This window comes from Montipora capricornis, chromosome 9 (assembly GCF_036669925.1).
Source record: "Montipora capricornis isolate CH-2021 chromosome 9, ASM3666992v2, whole genome shotgun sequence".
NCBI classification, from domain to species: Eukaryota; Metazoa; Cnidaria; class Anthozoa; order Scleractinia; family Acroporidae; genus Montipora; species Montipora capricornis.
In genome coordinates, this window is record NC_090891.1 from 39,531,630 (window position 1) to 39,553,213 (window position 21,584).

Genomic DNA, 21,584 nt, shown 5'->3' on the forward strand with positions numbered 1-21,584 from the left:
CCGCGGGTTTTTGCATGCAGGGTCCCCAATGCTATCGTACAATCCCTCATGGCGACCTTCCGCGAGTTTGCCCTGCCCTGTACTTAAATCAACAGATAACTTGCACTTTTCTGGACAAGTAGCCCCTAGTAACGTTGAATCTTCGACCATTTGCCTTGGCAAACTTCGGTGAGGTTCAACTGGCTGATCTAACAGCGCCTGAGTCATAGGGGTGTCGTCCGAGGGCACGTAACGAACGCTGAAGGTCCCGCGTGTGACTGTATCCGGCGTATTGATGTCCCGTGGCACGATTCCACCATCTTGTAGAAACTTCCTGCGAGATCTCCTCCTATACAAAACGAACACAGCTAATAGCAACACCAGCACCAAAATGACGCCTGCTACTGGTGTTCCAACGGTAACAATTTTGTGGAGGGAACCAGACTCTGATTTTTGATGAACTAAAAACGACAACAAAATCTGGATCAGTTATTGCTCCGAGCTACTCCATTATCATTGCAACCTAAAGAAAGAAAAACTTAAATGCTTAAAGGGACTAGGTCACGCTATTTTAGGTAATTTTGTTAATTATGAGCTCTAAACGTCAAATAGACCTTTTTACCGATAAGGCGGCCATTTTGATTTCTGAATGAAGGGGTAGTTTCTAAAGAAACTGTGGTGCTGCGTCGGTGGGGAAGTCGTATACAAAAATTTGGTTTATCAACGGAGTTGATAATGTAAATTGACCACCGTACAGAGATTCTAAAAGCTGACGTTTCGAGCGTTAGCCCTTCGTCAGAGCGAATCGCTCTGACGAAGGGCTAACGAAGGGCTAATTGTTTCCAATAGCTATTATGGGATGCCCAGGGAACAAATACACATTAATTTGCCCCCTGAGCATCCTATAATGTCTTTCGAAACAATAGAAATCAAAATGGCCGCCGTATCTGCAAAAATGTCTATTGGCAGGGCAAGAGTCTTTCATTTGCAACATCACGGCCACGTAACAACTGAGAATGATTTTCTAGCTGTGTAAATGACATTTTGATATAGACTGATATAAATTTGAAAAAAGGCGGGCCGACGTTTTTCAAATTTACCCAAATTCATCCATGTCCCTTCTTGGCTTCCCTGTGTTATGTTAGAGTTTTTCTATAGTTTTGAACAGTTATTTTAATATTTTAGTTAATTCTATGACCATTCGATCAGTGCTGAAATTGCCTAAACTTCCGTGACCTAGCCCCTTTAACCAAATGATGGCCCAGTAGCAGTGCAACTGTTAGCCGGGGTCGAAGAACGCGTGGCGAACACGCAGAAAAGGTTGAGTCAGTGTTCAGGGCGTTTTCTTGCCCATTGTTGTTTAGGAGAGAATTGTTTATGAGCAAAAAGGAAGTGGGAAAAGACTTCATTCATTAAGAGCCCGATATTTTCTCAAGACAACGTATGCCTCAGGTTTTTCTGACTTTGGTCAGAAAGGCTTTTGCCGTCTCCTTCGAGTATCCGCGCGAGATATCACGTGCGTGCACATGTGCACTCTTTTTTTTTTCGAGTCGATAACGTCTCTATCCTCAATTGGTTCTCCTCCTTCTCTTACCAACCAATCCCCACCGTTCCAGGATGCTCAAATTAACCTCAGAGGATCCCCCAGAGGATGGAAAGCAAGATTGTGGTGTTCAGCAGGATATAATGATTTAGCAATAAGACCAAAAATCGGGTTCAATCAAGGAAAAAGATTTACCCAAATTGGCCCAGTCCCCATCATAGTCAGAAAAGTATCTATTTTTAAACCAAGATTTGCAGGAAAATATACAATAGACCAAATCGGTTAACTCCATGTTGTACCCAATCCAAATCCTTTGGGAACAAAACGTTTTGTTCCAGGTGTTTCCACATCAATTAAATGTGAATGCGTCATTATAACGCAATACAATACACTACGAATCTTAACTCCGGGAGATTTGAATTGGGTACAACATTGAGTTAGCCACTTGGTCTAAAAATAGATACTTTTCTGACGCTGGTAGGGACAAAGCTGATACCAGGTTCTTACTCGTGGGTAATGGATTCTTGGCTCAACGAAATGTTTTGGCGTCAGGAAAGAAGTTGGAGTTCCTGAACCACCTATTTGACAAAGTCACCTGTGCAATGCATTAGGAACTCTTCGTAAAAAAAAAATGTCAAATTAGAATAAGCTCAGCGTCTTCCAAGAAATCAGCTCAGCAAGTGCATTAGATGATCAGCTATTTATGAAAAATTGAGACCTATATACTTTGTGCAATTTTGGTTTTAAAAATGTTAATATTGCAAAGAATGCAGGGGTTCGTTAGCTTTTGGCCACTTAGTTGTTTGTCATTTTTTGATGGCAAGTATTACGCTGATTATCCAAACGTTAAATGCTTAAAATTGGAGATGTAGCTTAGTTTATCAAGCTCTTTCAACTTTAACGTAATCGATTTGTGCATAGCAAAACGCTTTCTTGTATGCCAATAAACAAGACGGAAAAGATAACGTCATCAAAGATGAAGCCGTGAGAGCTCAGCTGAGAGCTCCCAACCCGATAAAAAGTACGACATGAGACAACTTAAATGTCAAAAAGCGAGCGAACGCCCACTAGCGTCGAATATCGTTTGTCTCAACGATTATTCCTATTTCATTCCCGCCCACAGCCACGGGTTTAACGTTTTTCTCAAAAATGAATCCTTCGAAAGGAAACTACCTGCCGCAAAAGCAACAGCTGAAGTAGAGGGAGTATCCGAGGTCCCTTTCCTTTCTGGTTTTTTTGGTATGTAAGGGTTCTGGATACTGACAGCGCCTGTACAAAAGTAAATATATGAATTAGAGGACAACATGGAAGCAGGGATGGCGCAGTGGTGAGAGCACTCGCCTCCCACCAATATGGCCAGGGTTCGATTCCCAGACTCGGGTTGAGTTTGTGAGTTTTCTGCTGTGTACCCAGAGGTTTTCCTCCGAGTACTCTGGTTTTCTCCTCTCCTCAAAAACAAACATGATATGTGCCCCGGGTTAGTGCTTTAGCGCTAAATAAACTTGACACTAACAAAGAGGTCATTATCATTATTATTGTTGTTAGAGCGGTTTTCAATTGGGTGTCGAAAGTAATTAGTGAATTGCTTTGGCTTTGCATTGCTTCACTCAGTGATTGGTTCAAAGTTTTTGCGCCACTTTTTCAACCAATCAGAAGTGAAACCAAAACCAATCATGGCTCACGCGTGCACATATTGCCGCGCTTATGTCGGCTTCGTGGTTTATCGGATATTTCTTCATGTTATTACCTATTTATACAAGTCTTTAGTCTAAACGTGGCGATGCAAGAGAAAATATAGACCGAGTCATAGTTGGCGGGCCAATATCTTATTCTTTAAGCTAATCAGACCGATAAACCTCATTTTAAAGCAGTATTGTCCATTGCTCAGACGATGGTGTCCATGCTGTACTGTCCACGCTAACAAGGCTAGTGGGGTAATTGATAGCAGGACAAAAGAACAATTTATTGGTCGCCATCTAGGAATGTGTGTGTCCCATCTACTGCATTGCGAACACACGGAATCGCGTAAAAGCGCCTCAAGTGCGGACTTATTGGGAAACATAATTCTTTTTCTATGCAATGCCGAAAAATCTTACCCAAATATTATTTACTTCAAGAGGTAAGCCTGGCCGTCTGCCTCTCAGTGACCCTTATTTTCTACTCTCCATGCAGGCGCTAGTTCTTCATTGAAGGACACAACAAATTGTAGTCCACAATGGCCGCCTTGAAATCACATGCTAAAGAAGGATCGAATAGCAGTTGTTCTGCTACGGTTTGAATTCAATTTAGTGTCAAAACTGAATGGACGTGTAATCTTAAACTTTTAACACAAAACGTTTCAGAAAAAAACACAAACGTTCAAATTCTTGTCGCGTTAGACTCGTTCAAAAAGACAGGGGTTCTTCCTCATTTCGAGCAGCACGAAAACAACTTTACCACATGCACACTTTGCCGACCTATTTCTCTGCAGCCTTAAGTCACGTGTAGAGACGTAGTGTTTTTGTCCACCAATCAGCGCAGTGGCAACAAACACAACTCTTTCCGGCGTACATAAAAACCATCGACTGAGCTCAACAGAACAACAACGAAGCTAACCTGTTAAATGAAGAGGGTCTTCGCTTGAAACAATCGTAGAAGTCTCAACTTTGTTTAATGTCCCTGTTGGGTTTGTCGTGATGTCTACAAGAAAAATTCGTACATTATACAACATGTTTGTTCTCGTCGATAAAGAGTTATTTTTTTATTGGCAGCTAAATATTGTAAACGCTTCGTTCGTACTGAAGTGAATTGACCTTCAGAAGGAGGTCATAAAGTTCGGGGGAGGGGTGGGGAACTCAAACAGTATATTCCAGAGGATGAGATGGTGATCAGTCATCCTGCCTCCAACCAAGCTGCGATAAATGACAACTAATCACCTCCTGCAGAAACCTGGGTTACCCGTTCTTTGCTCAGAATACTTAGTTACTTTTTCGTCCACCTGAAATTAGCGATAGAGGACGGGTGGAGTGGGAGGGTAGGGACGAGAATCTTTCAGTGACAAGCCGCAACCGGAAGTTGAGCTTTTCCGCCACTGCATGTCTTTTCTCATGAGATTTGTTTGGAATTTTTGGAACTAAACCACCTCTTTCCGGCCGAATCTCGGCTCTCAAACCAAAAGACAGCCCTAACCCTAACTACCCTTTCAAGTGACTGGAAATGAGATATTTTCTCTCCATAAGATCAAACCAATTTTTATCCTTACCTATCCTAGGCGCTGGAACAGACTCAGAGGTTATTTTTGAGGTTTCCATTGTTGTCCTCGCTGTCTTCACTGTCAAAAAAGAAGAAAATGAATAAAACATCCTATTTGTCATTTGTCATAATGTATTCTATAGAATATACCTCGCATCCTACGGGTTACTGACTAAAGAAAGTACCAGGTAACTAAAATGTACGAATGAAGGGATAGGTTCGAACCCATTCACGATATTAGTACAATTTTCCACGGACGCAGCCACTAAGGTACCTTCGTTGGGAACTTGACCAGTTCTTCCAGAGACAGGTCAACCGTTTGGGACGAAATCGGTCAAAGGGCGATAGCGCACGAAATAACCAGGTAGAGTTTTTCCTTGGCATTTAGCTCGCAATACGCACCTGTTGATAGCTTCTCAGTGGTTGTCTTCTGAGTTGTTGGGAGGAATCGGCCTGGGATAAAGAGAGAAAGAAGAAGTCACGTGTCTAGTTTCCGAATAGCTTAGTTTTGTTTTCAACCAAGGCGCCGCTATCTTGAATAGCTGTGACGTGTTCCGGTTGCCCAAATGTTGTTATTCAAGAGCCGTTTATGCCAGAGCAGGGCAAGATTTCTAAATCAATCGCAGAGCGAAGCAACGAATTATTTTAAAACCGTTGCAATGCACACGCTCGTAACCCGTAGCCCTCAGCTCCCTTGGAATTATCGCTTTCTTAGACCATCTACATTGTTCCTCTTGGCAGATCATTGTATCCGCCTACGTAGCCTGCGAGCAGGATCACTTGTTTGGAAATATCAAGCGAGTACTTTAGCGCACGAAAAGAATGGGGATTTTTCGGCCTCGCCCCATGCTTCTCGCGCGCTGGCGGTTCGGCCGCCGAAGCACTCGCTCGATATCCTGCTCGCAGGCTACCGTCTACGTCGCAAATGCAATTAGAAGTTTGAGCAACGGCGACAGCTATGGCAACGGGCACGACGGCTCAAAACAGTAATATCATTGGTTTACAGAGGAAGAATAATCGAGCTGCAAGCGCGGCAGACATTTTACCACAAATTCGTGCTGTGCTCTGCAAAACGACGACGGGAAATCACCACATTTCAGTTTTTGACGAGAACACGAGCATACAAATTTGAACTACTCTTCCATTCTCTGTTTTTACTCTGAAATCGCTCATACCCATTTATTTTTAGGATACTTTGATTCCCCCACATTTTGCGAAATAACAAGATGGATTAATCGTGAAAGACTTAACGATAGCGCAGTTACATTTTGAGATGACGATTTCGTTGACGTCGCAGTGGTCTCAAACTCCCAAATATGAGCTACTGACATCTGTAGTTTCTTTCGCCCCTTGGTCAAGCATTCATTATGCATTAAACCCTGACATTGGATCCTAAACTAAATCGGAAGTGAAAATTTTCTGGCTTAATGCAGCTATGCATTATACATGTATGAAGGAGAGCAAGAAGTGTGCTGTTTTCATTTTTAACTTGTCTTGACACTACTACTACGTTTATATTGCTAAGTATCTCTTCTGTATTAAAGACGATTAGTTTAAAAATCTGATGGAGAACTTCTCTCCTGGCTTGCGAAATGTTCCTTTTAGATTTCCTTCCGTGGCTCAATGGGGCTTAGGTTACAACTTAGCGTATAAATTAAATTTACCTCCAACGATAACAGGTCGTGATTTGGACTTCACTCCTAATCCAACTTTGTTATATCCTGCAACTTGGACTTTGTACCCTTTTCCGGGATCGAGATCAGTTATCTCAAGTGAATAGTTCAGTCTGGCATCGAGTCGAAGGCAGTTTGTACCATCTTGCTCGCAGTAGAACACGATGTAGCCGAGAATAACGGCATTGCGACCATTGTTTGGAATCATTCCCCATGAAACGGATATTGAAGAACGAGTGTTGGATTCGACGTTGACGTTTGTGGGCGGCTTGGATGGAACTGAAATTTAAAATACATTTGTGATTGGCCCAGTTCTCGCATTATTCTAGACTGCAAAACAGTCGCTTTCTTCCATTTTCGGAAGGCGCGAAGCGCCGTAAGCTTGACCCTCGCGTGTGAAGCGCGCAAGCCTGTTTTTTCGCGTCTCTCCCCATTCTCCCTCGCCGTTTCTACACTCGCTCCAGACCTTTCGTTTGAATATTTATCGCGTCGCTAGCGTTCGCAAAAAATACGACTGTTTTGCAGTCTAGCATTATTCTAGCTAGCTAACAAAGAAGATCCGGCTGGTTGGGATTCTTAATATAACATGTACAGTTGTTGTTGTTGTTGTTGTTGTTCGATCGTTTCGTTGATTGTGTTTTATTGGCCGTGAAAAGCCCCTTTGGGGAGTGGTCAATTAAGTATGTATAGTATTGCAGTGTTTCACGCCCTGGCCTGGAAGGTTTTTCTTGTGGAGATACAATCTCGACCCCAGAGCTCTTCTCTTGACTAAGGAAGAGAAGAGCTCTGGGGAACCCTGAAACAAAATGTCTTCTCGTTGGTTTTCGTGAGGAACAATCAAAAGCGTCTCTAATTGGTGCATTCACGTTATCACGAGGAGTGGGCAGGCGCCGTAAGGTTCAAATAGCAAATATTTGGCTATAAGAACCCTACGGCGCATGTCCTCCCACATAGAGTTACCCTTGGGTCGATCCAAGGCTCTGGTGACGAGAATGGTGGAGATACAAAAAGATTTTAGGAACCCGCCTGTGACACACCTGCCGCTATTGAGTGCTTTGCGGAGCAGAGTATCCCTACGTCGCAGATTGAGGTGGAGAAAGAAGAGACCATTTCCTCAGTATCTGCTGGCTTTGGCCCTTTTGCTTCTCGTATGACCACTCTTTTTTTCGAAAAACTATAGAGCCAGTTCGCACCCTAAATTTCGATCGGCGCTCGAATCCATTCTGACCCAGCCGTGCGTGACCAACTGTGAAAAAAATAGATCTCAGAACTCACCGGACGCGTTTGATTTAAAAGACAGTGGGGTAGACCAAGATCCCAAGACACGCTGATTGAAGGACTTGAAAGCTTTGACCTTTATTTCGTACATGGAATCACCAAGAAGGCGCAGAGAAGCACTCGCTTTTCGAAATACTAAATGTTTTGAAATGCCATTAATCTTCTTTTCGAGGACTTTGTATTCTAAACGCGAAGTATCGGGAATTCCCGACGCAGTTGTTGTCGGCTTATCCCAAGCTATTTTGACCTTTAAACCACTTATCCAGACTAGGCGTAGATTGGTGGGTTGCGCTGGAACTAAAACGGAAAAATTAACACTTGACTAAAGAATATGAAATATGTACTGAGTAACCATGAACTGTGAATTTTAGACAGATCATCGTAAATTAATAAACCAGCGAATTGTCCAGTTAAAGGCAGGCCTGAAGAAAGTCCAGGCTTAAATAGAACTCGAATCCATGACTGTGTGATTAACGAGAGAGAGAGAGAGAGAGAGAGAGAGAGAGAGAGAGAGAGAGAGAGAGAGAGAGAGAGAGAGAGAGAGAGAGAGAGAGAGAGAGAGAGAGAGAGACAGAGAGAGAGAGAGAGCGCCTGCTTCCGGGATTAAAGGAGAGCAATACATGTAATTGCAGGTTCATGAAAGCCGATCAAACATTATCTTCCTCTAATTCAAATTGCTTCTCTTTGTGAAACGTAACAGAAATGACATCAAATCGAAATAATGCACTTGAAAACTTCTTAAAAACGTAACTCTTGCAATAACAAAATACCGTCACAAATTGTAAAGAAAAAGCAATAAAACAACGGAAGCCAGGAAGATCTACAACTCACCAAAATGACTGGTGTTAACTCGAAGACTCTCCCATTGACTTTGTTTGCCATGATCATCATTTCGCATCGCTTTTACGTGTATGATATACAGTGTGTTATCACGTAGCTCCAGATGCGCTCTTTCTGCCTGTTGCAGGGGCAGCGCCAAAGAATCTCCGTCGCTACTTACGCTCGAGACCCTTACCAGATACAAGAGCATGGTACTGGGTGGCATATTTAATGGTCTTTTCCATGTTAGGGTGATTTTGAGGTTGTAGACACTTGTGACTCTAAGGTCTGTTGGCTTGTCTGGGGCTGCAAAGCAAACGCACTTTCAATTACTCACATGTACTGATGTGGGATATTAACTTGATTCAACGCCGAACGTTTGTTAAACAAAAAAAAAAAGGCAACGAACTTTACGAAGTGTCTAGTGTTCTAGCGCTGGAGCACTAATTGGGGACACTGCAAACCGAAATCAACAAATTAACGCAAATCCGATCAGATGTTGGTTTTTAAGAAGAGAGGAAAACCGGTATACCCGGAGAAAAACCTCTCGGTGCAGAGTAGAGATCTAGAACCAATAAACTCAACCCAGATATGACGCCGAGTCTGGGAATCGAACGGGGCCACACTTGTGGAAGGCGAGTGCTCTCACCACTGGGCTATCACCGAACCCACTTTTCGCACTGCAGCTTGTTTTATACCAAGAGCCGCCAGGATTTGAAACAGTCGACCACCTTAGTGTGATAGCAACGAGCAAGAGTATGAGGTAAGACAGCGAATCCGGCCTCATTCCGATGAAAATGATTTGAATTCTGTTATCATAGTTCCGTGTCATACTGAGTGGTTATTTCAAAATGACATCTTATTAGTCAGTTGGTGTGAAAGTGGAGCGCGCGGTCTTAATTACAAAGGACTAAGATACAAGAACAAAAAAACAAAAAGAACAGTTTAATCTAACACGAAGACGACCAAATAAATTCTAGTGTCACAATTTGTTGTCATAAAATGTAAAAAACTTTTTTTCAAAAAATAGATAACAATGATGCAATGTACAATTGCTAGTGGACGAACAAAAGGAGCCAATGAGAGATCTTTTGTTTTCGTCCACCAACATGGCGCCGATGACGCCACGTGACGTAACGGCCGCCATGTTGGTGTTCCTGAACAATAGAACGGCGGCCATGTTGATGTCCCCAAAAATTGAGCTCTATTATCATTTGTTTCGGTGGAAAAACAAGGTTACTGATCACGTGAGCGAAAAAACCTCAATAGCTGTGAAAGAAAGATTGTTGCTGTTCTCTTGTTGTTGTTGTTGTTGTTGTTGTTGTTAGGACTCTCCGAATAATGACAGGAACCTTATCAAACAACTGGCTAATAACAGAAAGAGCTGTTGGGCCGAGAGCTAACGAGATTTGATCCTCAATTTCAGCACGGATTTCGTTAAGTGGATTAAGTCTGGATTCAAAGCCTGTCATCAACATGAGAAGCTTTACAACGACCACAGCAACGCCATCAGAAGCGTCACTTAAAGGTATCGGTAAATGTAAACACTTAAAGACCCGTGCAGTTTCAACATTTGATCAACATTCGTTGGGCAAATGTTGGACGCAAAAACATAGTTGTGCGGAGGCCATTCAAACGGTTCCAACATTGCACCAACAAAAGAACCAACACTTTCACGACATTTGATTGCGAGGAAATAAGAACTAGAAACCAGTTTCTCTCTTCCAGATAAACTTTTGCGGCCTGACGTGCGCATGCGCGTGTTCTACAATTGTTGAACAGAGTGTTCAAAAGGCTTCAACATTTTCGAGAGCAAAGGAAAAGTTGAATCGATGTTGAATGAAAGTTTAATTAAACCGATTTAAGCTTTCAACAAGCTTTCAACATTTTTTACGCTTTCAACAATGATGGATGACCTGTTGAAACGCACCGAACATTTTGGTTCAACGAAGTGTTGAATGTATGTTGAAGCAAATGTTGAGCCAGGCTCTATGGTAACTAGTTCGCGATTATTCGTTTGCGTTGTAAAATGTTGGCAAAGTAAGCTACTTTTGGATTGGTCTGAATGCCGTTGAACTAGATAGAACGAATGATTGTTTGACTGCTGTTTGTCCAAGTTTCCGTCAAAAGTTCAAAACTTTGTCTTTTAAAGTTGCGGTTTTTGCAGTGGGGAAGAGGATTATAATAAAATGCGGGCCACACGTGCAGCACGATTCTTTGTGGTTAATGGCGTTGCCGAAGGCCACGTGAACGTCATTTTGGCATATAAGTTCGCGTTCTTGTAATCATTTCGCATTTATTCTAGGTGGCTCGGGGAGAATGTTGCGCAGCAACTATCCAGGAATTACGTGACTGATATGAACGGGTTAGGAAGTACGAGAAAGAATTGTAAATTATTCAGCGGTTGCTCATCCCTTCCACAGATCCTCAAATTTTGTCATTTTACATTGTTGTTAAGAAGACAATGTCAAGAAAGTTTTACCCAAATCAAGAGAAATATTTCTCATTTCCTCTCGTTTTCTGCCGTTGTATTCCTTGTCAACGTGGTCGGTGTTATTATAAACAACTATTTTACAAAAGCTCCTGTTTGCATGGCATTGAAATCCTGTTTGAGTTTTCTTCTTTCCTCGTTATCTTTTTTTAATGACAGGAATCAGTGGGGTTAATATCCTTCCGCCCTTCCGTCTTGTACTCGAAAACGGCAAATCTTTTTAAAAGCTTTTTTTCTAGGATGGGAAACAATTTAAAAACGAGCCTTCTTCGTCGATCGATATTAGTAATTGCATGGCAGAAAATCAAATTTAAATTACAAGCAGTTATTCCCACTTATGATTAAAAAATCGAAGCTTACAGGTTGTACAGAATACTCCATGCATTAATTGTAGCCGAAGGACTATAGCCGAATCCCGAAGACTGCGGGCTGAACCTTCATATGTATACAACTATGTGTGTGTGTGTATATATGTACAAAAAGGTTTCTGGGTATGAACTGTCATTGTAAATATGTTCAAGCCAATACAACGTACTCCTCTGTTGTAGGTTTCGCAATTAAAAGAACTTACAAATCTGATGAACCGGTAATCACATGAAATCGATTAGACGATTTATCTAGTTATTAAAGGGTAATTAGCAACTTCATTATTACTTTTACCAAGGAATACGAAGCGCAATATTTGTTTTTTGATGATAACCTTTCGATGTTCATGGGGAGTTGCCTTTAAAGTATTACGTTTCATTCCTTCCGGCCGGCGAAGTTCCGGTTTGACCGAAAAAAAGATTTTTTTCAAGTTTCTCAAAGTCAACTGGGATTTTTAAGAATATTTTGGTGAATTGCAAAACTTTTGGGAACTTAGCAGCGATAATCAATCGCGGGCTTCTTAAAATTGGTGGCATTCCCAACATATGTAGTTTGCAAACACCGATTACACACTCGTGGCCAAGGGAGGTGATGACTTATTGAACAAGATAAACGTGCGTTTGTTAGTGATCCCACCATTGTTTGGGCAAAAAAATATTCAGATGCGTGAACCCAAATGATAATGCAAATCAAAAAGTCAAAACGTTACTTGTTGAAAAATCTTCACTCAACTCGTTTTTCTAGAGCTTTCCAGCGGTATGAAAACTAAAACTTAAATATTGGCCCAGCATGTTGAAGCAATCCGTTATATTGTTTTCATACCGTCTTCTCGCAAGCTGTGTTCGTTTTTCTATGGTTTTCGTTTATAGGTTTCTCATGAACTGTCCAAGAAGAAGCTTTTGCTAAGGGGCACTCTGCGCTACCAGTCTCTAAAACGGAGAGGAGTGACTGCACAGCTGACAAAGGAAGTCGTAACGATAAACGTACGAGACTCACAGAAAGAAAATTCAATCATTTGGTTTTTTACTATTACACAACGATGCATCTCTTGGGGTAAACCATTAAACTTGATAAATAAGCTTTGACACACCTACAATAACTTAAGTAGACGAGTAAAGCAAATCTAAACCGTAAAGGTTGCGCCGAAACACTTACTGATAGAAGATGGGCCCGATCCGCTCACGCGCATCAAAAGCACCCAGAAGGTCAGACAAAAAGTGGTGAACAGTCTAGAAAACCAAGCCATTCTGAAGATTCTCTTTCTTCTCTTCAAAGCGAAGACGACAACTGCTGTCTTTTGCCTTCAGTTCTTCGAAAATTTCACTTTTGACGCAATATCCGTTTGCTCTGACACTGCTAATTCAGACCCTTCCTTCTCCGATCACATCGCCGTCCTGAAATAATATGGGCAGCAACAACTAACCAAAAAGCTCTAGTAATTTGAGTAGATACCTATCAGATTTGTGGGGAAAGACATTGTTTCGGTTTTGGGTAACATGCCAGATATGAATTCCGCGATGTCATCGCTGAAGAGAGATTTGTTTTCTTTCCAATAACAAGTCGGGATGGGATAAACTAAAATTGAAAACTGACCCGAGATAACAGCAGATAACAGTTAAATCAGCTTTACATAAGGATGACAGGGTTTAATTATATTTATCGAAAACTCTGTCAAATAATCTGAGTGAGCGTCTCGTCCCGAGGGATTGGGCGGGGTTGTTACACTTATACTCCAAAGGGCCTCTTCACATGACCCCGGTTGACCCTAGCCTTGTTTGGGGGGGGGGGGGGGGGGGTGGGGGGGGCTGCTGAGTCTAAAAACGGCTGCCAAGGAGGCCAGGTTGACCAGGGCTGGCTCGATAACCGGGATGAAATCGGTTTCGGTTCACATGGCGACTTCAGCCCGGTATGAAAAGTGGTCACGCGACGATGGGAGTTAATATAAGTAAAAATTTTGTAATGAATTATATCTATAGAGAAATTATGAAAATTTGCAATGAAGCATCTAAGAACATTTCGCAGTTAATTAATCGCGAAGGTACTGATTCCCTCATATATTCAGACGAACATTTCGCAGTTAATTAATCGCGAAGTCACTGTTGTCCCTATATATTGAGACGAACATTTCGCAGTTAATTAATCGCGAAATCATTGACTCCGTAATATATGAAGATGTACATTTCGTATTTAATTAATTGCGAAGTCACTGATTCGTTTATGTAAGTAAACGAACATTTCGCAGTTAACTAACTGCAAAGTCCTTCGCTTCTGTAATATGTATAGAGAGACATTTTTGCTAAATTTCATTTGTCCCTATAGAGTGACATAAATGCAAACTTTGCAATTGTAAAATCTCTCCGCGACGATTCAGGTAGGAGCGGTAACCGGTTGGGGTTAAGGTTAGGTTGGGGCGACAAGGCGATGAGGCAACACAACCTACATTCGCGAGCAGTCCCTTCATAAATCAGTCGAGCAACCCGTTTTTCTGAGGCGGTCGTGTTTTGTCACGCAAACACAGTCTAAAGGAACTACCACACCCTTGCCTTATTAGAACGGTTGAAATAATCACGAAGTGATAACAATAACGCGAATATATATATTGAGATATCGTTCTCGTTCCCGTCGCCGTCGTCATTGCATAATTACGGAGCTTAAGCAAAGACAACGGCGACGGCAACGAGAAAGTCATTCGCGAGATATCGGGTCTCACCGGGTTGTTCGCGAATATGCACTTCCACGTGCAATCTATTTGCATCTTCCTCACATTTAATGAATGATAAGTAGATCAAACAAATCACCATCATAAGATAAAGGATCTGCAAAGCCAAGTTCCCCAAACTATCATCGAAAATATAAATCCCTTTAAACTGAAGCTATTTCGATCGCACACGCATGATAATAATTATGCAAGAAACGTTTGTATAAGTATTTTAAATAAACTTTGAAACTTTGAAACTTTGAAACGTACCTTGATGTTCACAAACAAGCCTGAAAAGGAAAGATTTCTTTGTTTATCAGAAATACATGGAGAATGGATTACGGAAAACCCGCTCTTCAGCAATCTGCTGAAGGGATGTTGCATACAAGCAGGCGTGTGAAGTTCTTAAAATGCCAAACAGCTTGAAGTCATTCGTGCGTAATGATGCTGAACAAGTCAGAAATGGAGACAGAAGACAACTTCCGCCGGAAATTCGAGAATAAATATTTGCGCTGTCATTCAGACGGGAACGCATAATGTGATGTTTTCCCTGTAAAATAAATTATTTTAAAGCTCTTTTTTGTGGTTCACTTGTGAAAATTCGGCTGATCATTATTCGCTATGTCACGCATAGGCAGCCCAAGCTCGAGTTACGCGCGAGACGGGCTGTGAAAAGCGTCACGTCAGCAACAACACTGTTCAAGGCAATTTCAGGAGCCCAGGCTGGAGCCTACAACTCTACTGTGTTCTTGCAACGGCGTTTTCACAAGTAAGGTTAATTTTTAGATTGAATTTCCCGCTAATTAGACTCCCACAGGAACTCGATGACCAATTACAAGAAATTAAGCTGACGTCATAAGGTCACCGAACCGGAACTGCCTTTGTTTTTTGACCTTATTCGCGGGAAGGGCTAGTCTAAAAATAAACCTACTTGTGAAAACGCCGTTTCATAGACGCTGTCAACCTCGTTCCCAGGGTCTCTCTTCTCTGCCTCCATTGTCGTCTCAACGACAATGGAGGCAGAGAAGGGAGACACTGGGAACGAGGTTGAGACGCTGTATGTGGAAGTTGCACGCTCCAGATGGGCTCCTGGCAATTTTTGCTTTTGTCGTGAAAGCAACTCAAAAAACAAAAACAAATTGCTTCGATCAGTGTTGACGTTGACGTGACATGTTATGCGAGCTTAGGCCGCCTATGTGTCACGCAGCTTTCTATCTGACGGTTGCATGACACTTTGCAATGCTCATAAATAGTTTACACCTCCTGGCCCTAACCGGGAAAAGGACCTTGGTCCAGATTCCCAGCGGAAGGTCGCCATATTTATTTTCATGAATCATGATGAGGGATCGCTTCCAGTGATTTCCTAATGGCTTCTTCTCCTTATTACACTGTCAAATCAAGATAACAGTATGGGGTCAGTTGTGTCTAATATGTATGGGGGAGTTCAGTACATGTTGAGCTGTGGGGGAGAAAAAACAGCTCTTGATAATAGCGGCCCGATGAGAACTGCTACGCCATTTGTTCGGACCCGATCAAGGTGACATTAGAATTTTATTTGGTCATCTTCATGTTGGTTTCTGGTTTTCTTTCTTGTATCTTAGTCATAGATGTAGTACTAATCCAATCGTAAGACAAGGGGATTTTTCAAGTGCCTTCTCACCTGGGATTGCATGAAGCAAATTTGCTGTTGTCCTTTTTGCAAATAAGCTTATGCAGCTTATGCTTAAGCTTTGTTTTTTAATGCAAAATTAAGCGAAAATTTTTTGAGGCTGTATCGTGATTTCGTTCAACTCTTGCACGTGATAAAATTGCCATGCATAGGACACAGTAATTGTGATCGCACGATCAAGTGAATATAATAGGATTAACTATCGTAGATCAATATGGCACGGTCAGTGAACCATTTGTCACTTGCACAGCCACTCACGTAAAACAGTTGCCATCTGCTTTAAAATTAAGCAAACTTAAATTAATTAATTAAAGTACATCCATGAACTTATAGCTTTGTTTATAGGACCTAAAATTTAATTTTAAGTGAAGTAAAACGCTTAATACCCTGCGAGCAGAGTCTCTTTTGATCTTCCTAGATAAGTCAGGAAGAGGAAAGAAGACTCTACCAGCCGCCTTGTCATTCCGTATTGAGCATGCGTTAAAAATTCAAATCTATTCGGTGGCAGTCACGTGTGACCAGTAACAACAGAACCAAAACAAACAGTCGGGATATTTTTGAACAATTCTGGCAAACACATGTCGACCGTGGAATCATTTCCTTGGAATCTCAAGGCAGTTCATACTTTTAAATTGCCATAATTTTCATTTTTTTACAGAAGAGTTTCTGTTACCAACATGGGAAATACTCATGGAAATTTAGACTGTTATAAATTGCTATGGGTTTGTAACCTGGCAATTGATCATACACAAAAATTAAAAAAAACAGGTTTGACTAGTGGAAACTGGACCAACTTATCCATTTCTTTGGATGAGTGGCAAATCAAAGAAAGTTAAGGCAGACAGACGGCAGAGTCTTCTTTTCCCTTTGCAACTTATCTAGGAAGATCGAATGACACTCTGCTTGCAGGGAAATTGCTTAATGGAGGAGAAACAAAATGATTGCAGCCTGCATCTTTATCCTTTGTTGCCCCTTTAAAGAGATTCTTTTTACTAGCAACAAAGTTGCACCTGTGGACACTTAAAAAAAAAACACTAAAGAACTCGTCAACTCCAACTAAAGGAGATGTGATTGTCACTAGATCCTATCGTTGCTTTCTTCTGATGTGAAAAGCTACCCTTGTACCTCTGGCTCAGTTTAAGACAAGATTTCCCTGTTACTCAAGCTATTTTCATCGATATTTTATTTCCTATGTTTTCTTCCCAGAGGATTAATCTATTGACAAATAATAGTTAATTTGGTGGTTGTGAATTTTTTTTTAGTTCTATGTACTTTGATGAAGATGGTGATTTGGCGCATGAATTTTATGAAGAAGTAAGACCTGCTAAGAAAGGAAAAAAATCTTACATGAAAAAAATTACCAGACGCCTTCTTCCCCAAGGATTAGTGGAACTACCACATCCAAGACTGCATGTTGATTTTCCTGTGGTTATGTGCGAAGCATATTGAGAATTATTACTGGTAGAACCAAGACCCAATCACAACTTTCGCATGAAAGTTAAATTATGGACTAATTCGGGCAATGTTTGCTATAGTGCCATCATTGAGTGAAATTACATGGATGACAAAACTTGCACATAACAAGCGAAGATGTCAGATGACGCAGATGATATCCTGGTTGCAAGCCTTTGCCCTAGAGATGGCTCCAAGAAATGTGGCTGACTGGGTCACACCTTAACCGACATGAAAGAAGTGCTTAATATGTCACTGTTGAGATGGCTGTTATCATAGACGTTTGATGCAGGCTTATCTTGTCATTTCAGCTGGCAGTACTTTATGTCGTTTGAAATCATTGTTTTCACTTTTTACCGGTAATTGTATGTGGTATTAAATTAAATCTTGCATATAAGTTCATGAGGGCCGATGTATTTTTGTGGGTAATACCCTGATTTATACAGCATGGAGCTAACAGTGTTGTATTCTCTGCGCCTTGTCTCCACAAGGCTTATGATGTATGAGGCCACTTAAACAGAAGCAGGCACCTTTCTGGGTGCTGAAACATGTAGTATACTTTGTCATATACATCATTAATGATATTGTAAATTTCACTGGTATACAGACTGTGGGACAATAAACATCACTTGTACAAATCAGACTATGTGCTTAGTTTTCTTTATACTACCACAGTATACTATCCAAAAAACTGTATTTTTTACATTCAAATATTTTCAAATTTGGCTGAAACACCCTTGCTCTTAGCCAATCAAACTGCAGAAATTTCTCAGGTAGCAGTATAATAAAGAAACTATGTGTGGTTTGAACATAATGAGTTAACCTTGACGGAATTTGATATTCCATGTGAGTGTTCCCCTTCAAGGGACTGTTGTTTGATTGATTCTATTCTGAAGATGACCTCTGCTGACGTTGTCAAAACATCAGTCACAAACAATGGTCCTTAACCCATTCACTCCTCAGTTATCCTAGGATGTTCTCAGTTGACCAGTAAAATAGTCTGGCGTTAGTCAGAGTAAAATCTGTGAAGCCTCACTGCCACAAGTCAATGAGTTAATGGAGGGGACATAGTTCTTGACTGATTAAAGTGGTACTATGATCAAAAAATCACTTCCTTTTTTTGAAAGTGTGTTTGCTTAACACCCACCTGGCAAAGTTGGGAGCTTTGATTTTTATCCAAATTATAGGCTGTTTACTTTGGGTGTAAGTTTTGGATTTCACAATCTGCCATTAATCAGATTCAAAACTGACCGACTGGATCTCAAAGGGTTGGATCTAGGGAAAAGTGACATCATTCACTCCATGGCTTAAAATTTTGGCGTGGAAATGCAGTTTATCATGTATGCAAAACTCCAGTTTAAAAATCTGAAAGCCTGAATCTAAGTTGACATCATTCTCTCCTTGATCCATCTCTTTCAAGATTTTAAAGTTAGTAATGGCGGACAATTAAAATAGGAAAATTCCAGCAGAATAAACAGGTGCCTTTTTGAAAATAAGGCTTAAAACTTGGGTCACCTAGTGTTTTGTTAACATAGTTTTGGGAATCCAAAGAAAAAAACGTTTGAATTTTTTTATCATAGTGCTGCTTTAATCTCTGGACTTCTTTCACCATGAAGATCGAATTTCAATGTCTCAAACCTAAAATCTGTTCTTGTGTTTATGGTATACTGTGTCATACTTTAATGCCTTACCTCTTAACCACCACCCTCTTTGGTCAAAATTATATGGAACATAGAGTTCTTTCAATAGACCCTTTGCATAAATGGTGCCCAAATTTGAATAACACTACTTGATACAACCTTAGCCTCACATTCATGAGAAAAATCCTTTGTCTTGAAACATAAACACAAGGTTAAGGATGTGTCAAGTATTGTTATTCAAATTTGGGCGCCATTTATGCAAAGGGTCTATATTCTATAGTTTTTGACTGAAGCTAGGTCACATCTGAAATTTAGGTAAGCAATATTATTTTTGAGTAATTCTCTCTCTTTTCCTGTAAATCCCCATTTAGTAGTGCTCTAATGTTCAACTTTTCTTTCTTCCTGAACAGAGGGCAAAAAAGGGAAGAATTTCCTTGCTCCTATCAAAGAATTTTAAAATTATTTCAAAGGAGCAAGGGAATTCTAAAACGCCTGCAACGATAGCTAAGAAACAAAATGGTACAGGTAGTCTTTTTGGACTGGTTTCTAGTGCACCTCTCATTGGCGTCATTCCCTATTATCTACTCTACTTCTTGGGTAAACGTTTCTCTTCTTTACTGGTCATGTGAGCGACAACTAACAATAATCACTTACTGATGACTTGAGTGAAATTGACCTATGAAATTTCAAAAGGCTGCCTGCATAGCAGCAGTTTCCATTCCTTTTCCAAATGCTTGCAAAGGGGACGAAAACTGCGAGAGATTGCGAAAAATAAGAAGCAGGCGCTTGCCCGCTTTATCGCTTGCTTGTTCGATCTCCGCCTGGAAAAGGAAAGGAAACGGCTGCTACGCAGGCTAGGCCAGATTTAAATGTTGCATTTGATTTTATTGGTACCAAAAGCAGCTTCTAACTTAAGAAGTTAAAATGGAACAACAATATTATTGGGACCGATGACACACAGATACGTCAGAATGGAAGACAAAATTAGGGACTTTGGAGGAAAAAGACATGTAATATGGACATTTGCATGATGACACCATTTGACTACTGGGAATACAAAATGTAAATAATAGAAGAAAAACGAACTGAATTCTGGTAGTTGTAGTTGAATGACGCAATCGTGAAAGTTGCCTATTCCCTGCATGTAACATTGCTCCAAGAGGCATTGAGGTGAAAAGGGTCCCTTGCAACCTATGCCAAGTCTGAACTGATCTCAAAACAGCTGCATGGACCATTTTTGACCTCTAAATTAATCCTTTTCTTTTGTGTCTAATCAATATTAATTCTCACAGTAAAAGAAAAACAGGAAAGAAAGTCCAAAAGTCTCGACTGTCATGATCTGAGGAATCAGCTTCTTTACTTTTTTATTTTACATTCTTGATAACCTTACAGGTGAATTGAATGTTCCACTTAAATGAACAATAGAGTATTGGCGAATGCTGACGAGAATGATTTCTTGTTTGATTTTCATTTATTTTACAGAAGGAATTACCAGTACATAGCAAAAAATGAACTACAATGAATAATGTATTACAAAGATAAAAACTGACTCAAAAAGCAAAAGATTTTTGTACATAGTGATCTACTACCACTATTACTATTTTGTTCTTTTCATATTGAAGCCCAGCACCTGGGAGATGTTGCTCACAGGTATGCTTTATTACAAGCCCAACATCTGGGTTGCCTGTGACAAATTTGAATCTCAATGGCACTGTGGGCAAACAAAGAGTCTCTTGAATGTTGATACAGTTCACCCATGCACAGAATAACAACAACAATAATAATAATAATAATAATAATAATAATAATAATAATAATAATAATTATTATTATTATTATTATTATTATTATTATATTATTCTGTGCATTCTTATTGGAACCCAAGGACTACAAAAATACAAATAATATTATACAGGAAAGGCAATTATTATTACTTGGGGCCTTTGTTCCATATCACAGTAACATGCTTGTAGAAAAGTGACCACCTTGTCATTTCAGTGGTGGGTAGATTTTTACAAAGAACAGAAAATTCTCACATTTCTGTTCTGTTTCACAGTATGCTTTAGCTCATTCTTAACTTCTGCCGCTGATGAAAGGTGTCCGGTACTTCACTCAGAGAAGCCAGCTAGTTTTTCCATACACCTAAGATTAAAATTCATTTTGACAATGATAACTTCAAATTTTACTGAAATCCCCAGCAAGAAGGAGATTGGACAGCAGTTTGCATAGGAGCTAGCGACTGGCAGAGGCCACCTCAGAGTTGACTCGCAATCATACCCTGCACACCATGCCCAGGATACCACAGAGCAATGATGATGATATATCAGGAAATTGTCCCTTAGTCTTTGCCCTCAATGTGCATGTGGCAGCTGGTATTTTTAACAGGTCACAGGACATTGTTGTACCAATACAGGAAGTATCCTAAACATTCAGAAAAGCTAACCTTAGGCTTAATTAGACCAAAAAAAAAAAAACGTTTTTAGGCCTATAAGCCTAGGTTAGCATTTATGAATGTTCAGGATACTTTCTGTATTGGTAAAACAATGACCTGTGACCTGTAAAAAATACCAGCCAACAATGTGGGCAAAATTTCCTTCAAATGTGCTCAAAGTTAACCACCATTTTTTCATAATCACAAAGTGACCACATAAATGTCACTCAAGGCATTTCTACTCAAACCCCTTGAATTGCATCTACAGTACACTGAATGGAACATAAAGACCAAGTGTATCGAGACCTATAAGC

The 21,584-nt window shown here is 40.5% G+C and overlaps 1 protein-coding gene across 2 annotated transcripts in view; it reads right to left on the reverse strand.

Moving 5' to 3' along the window:
- The window catches only part of LOC138015537 (roundabout homolog 2-like), a 14,824-nt gene extending 2,050 nt beyond the window's left edge, over positions 1-12,774 (reverse strand). The window contains exons 1-9 of one of the 2 annotated variants that reach the window (XM_068862600.1): positions 12,536-12,774; positions 8,536-8,829; positions 7,702-8,001; positions 6,418-6,705; positions 5,156-5,206; positions 4,764-4,832; positions 4,118-4,201; positions 2,696-2,791; positions 1-440 (exon numbers count right to left, since the gene is read on the reverse strand). The exon at positions 1-440 is cut by the window's left edge and continues 2,050 nt beyond it. In XM_068862600.1, the coding sequence (XP_068718701.1) occupies positions 1-440; positions 2,696-2,791; positions 4,118-4,201; positions 4,764-4,832; positions 5,156-5,206; positions 6,418-6,705; positions 7,702-8,001; positions 8,536-8,829; positions 12,536-12,626 (1,713 nt within the window). In that variant the 5' untranslated portion in view covers positions 12,627-12,774. The remainder of the gene's footprint in view (positions 441-2,695; positions 2,792-4,117; positions 4,202-4,763; positions 4,833-5,155; positions 5,207-6,417; positions 6,706-7,701; positions 8,002-8,535; positions 8,830-12,535) is intronic. The other variant, XM_068862601.1, reaches the window with a different exon arrangement.
- Positions 12,775-21,584: the final 8,810 nt, after the last annotated feature.